General features: G+C 61.7%; 1 protein-coding gene across 2 annotated transcripts in view; it reads right to left on the bottom strand.

The window, feature by feature from the left end:
- NDRG4 (NDRG family member 4) overlaps positions 1-2,199 on the bottom strand; it is a 17,851-nt gene that overhangs the window by 9,266 nt on the left and 6,386 nt on the right. The window contains exon 1 of one of the 2 annotated variants that reach the window (XM_005422784.2): positions 1,954-2,126. The exons of the other annotated variant lie outside the window; for it this stretch is intronic. Within the exon in view, the coding sequence (XP_005422841.1) occupies positions 1,954-1,974 (21 nt within the window). The 5' untranslated portion in view covers positions 1,975-2,126. Of the gene's footprint in view, positions 1-1,953; positions 2,127-2,199 lie in introns of those variants that run through there. 2 annotated transcript variants of the gene reach the window in all.

The raw sequence follows: 2,199 nt of genomic DNA, 5'->3' as shown, positions 1-2,199 counted from the left end.
GGAAGGGAAGGGAAGGGAAGGGAAGGGAAGGGAAGGGAAGGGAAGGGAAGGGAAGGGAAGGGAAGGGAAGGGAAGGGTCTAGATAGGATCACAGGATGTAGGATTGGACATGTGTATCATGGGATGGGATCGCAGGATGGTATCAAGGGATGGATGCAAGAGAGCTTGAGAGAGAAGGATAACAGGATAGGACCACAGCACAGAAGAGGAGATCTTCAAGGGCTGGAGACTGAGAAAATTTTGGCAACGTGGTAGGGGTTCACAGCATGGCCCAGTTGGGCACAGATTTGATGTATCTGGGACAAACAGGCAGAGGTCACACCTTGGACAGCACTCCAGGAAATGCTGCAACTGATCCCAAAATTACAGCTAAAGTAACTTTAAAACCTGAAATGGCAGTGCGCCTTTCCCCCCCCCCCCAGAGACAAAAACTACCCTGTGCCTCAGTTTCCCTCTCTAGGAGGGCTCCTTTTCTTCCACATCCTGGCCCTTGCTGCCAGCCAGCACATGAAACTGAGCCCAGGTGCTCCCCAAGGACAAGGGACCAGAGGTCCCCTCCAGATTCCCATTCCCACCAGCCAGTCCAGCAGCAGTGACCCCGAGGCTGGGACTGCTGGGTGCAGGAGCTGAGCAGGGCAGGGCAGGGATGGTGGCAGGGTGCCCAAGCATCACAGCCCTCACTGCTGGCACTGGCAGCCCCATGGCTGGGCTGGTGGGAGGGGAGCAGGTACGTGGATGCTCACGCGGGTTACACGCCACCAAGGACTCTGAAGGACACGGGCCTGGGTGGGAGGAACAGCCTGGGGACAGGGTCTCCTCACTGCAGTGCCTCCCCTCACTGAGACCTGCTCTCCCTGGGGGAACACAGCAGCCAAAAGCAGATCCAGGGCTCTGTGGAGACATCTCTTCTCATCCAAGGGCACCCTGACCCCATCCCTCATCCACAGCTGTCCCTCCACCCTCTGCAGCTGCATCAGTGCATGAGCAGTGACATCCCTCTGCAACAACAGATTGGGACACTGAGGCAGAGCAAGGGCCTGGCCCAAGGTCACAGAGCAGGAGACATCCATGTGGTCTGGTCCTGGGCACAGGGCTGCGTCCTTGCCAGCACCATCCCCGTGGTTCCCATCACATGCCCAACAGCTCAGCTTTCAATCCTACCCAAAAATCATCTACCCAAGGTAGCAGATCCAGCCTCAGCACTACTTCTTCCTGCCCCCCACCCTCCACCAAGCCAGGCACATCCTGCCCGTGGTGCAGCCTCTGCAGCACCGCTGGCTACCACAGCCCTGCCCTTTGCCGCAGGGATGCTCGCTGGGGGAAGAGCCTCGGGATGCAGGGGATGCACGCAGCAAGGAGAGAGGGGCACAGACAACCCCCAGCAAGCAGAGAGGGGCACAGACAACCCACAGCCCCAGCGAGGAGGGGCATGGGGGTCTCAGCACCCATAGGTGTCTGACAGAGCCCACCCATGTCCAGGCTACCTGCTCACCGCTGCAGTGCTCTCACCTCTCTCACCCCCTCTGCACCAGCCTGTTGCCATCGGGTGTTGTCATCACCGCAGAGGCCAGAAAGCAACTGAGGGCTTGTTTCAAAACAGCCAGAGACCCCGTCCCTCTGCAGCTCAGGGGGAAGAAGGGGCAGCGTGCCCTGTCAGCACACAGCCCCAGCACGGGCCACATCATCTGGGCACAGCATCTCTGCCCGCCTCGGGGAGGACACGCTCAAGGACAATGCGTCCCCAAAACCTGCAGCACATCAGGGATGCGGCAGCAGGGCTGGGGGAAGGAAGGGCTCCCCAGCCGTGGGTCCTCCCTGCGCCAGTGCCTGCCTGACCCGAGCCCTGCCGGCTGCAAAGGCCCAGCCTGGGCAAGCAGGAGAGACGCTGGGGCAAAACACCTGGGGAGGGAGAGAGGGAGGGAAGGCAGCGAGCAGGGGAACGGCGGTACCTACCCCATCCCAGCACTCCGGCATGGTGAGGAGCTGGGCTGACGAGGATGCTCAGGCGGCGTGGGCCAAGCTGGAGGTGCGGGTGTGGGGCACGGGCCGGGGCTAAGCGGAGCTCTGCGCTGGCTCAGCCCCTCGCCTGGATTTATAGCGGAGCCCCAGCCCTGCGCTGAGCCCTCCCTCGCCCTTCCCCCTCGGCAGGCTTGGCCTCCATTGCGGGCGAGCGCCGCGATGGAGCCAGCACCCAGGCAT

This window comes from Geospiza fortis, unplaced genomic scaffold (genome assembly GCF_000277835.1).
Source record: "Geospiza fortis unplaced genomic scaffold, GeoFor_1.0 scaffold97, whole genome shotgun sequence".
NCBI classification, from domain to species: domain Eukaryota; kingdom Metazoa; phylum Chordata; class Aves; order Passeriformes; family Thraupidae; genus Geospiza; species Geospiza fortis.
Note: the sequence above shows the minus strand (reverse complement) of the source record. Positions and strands in the feature narration are given on the sequence as shown.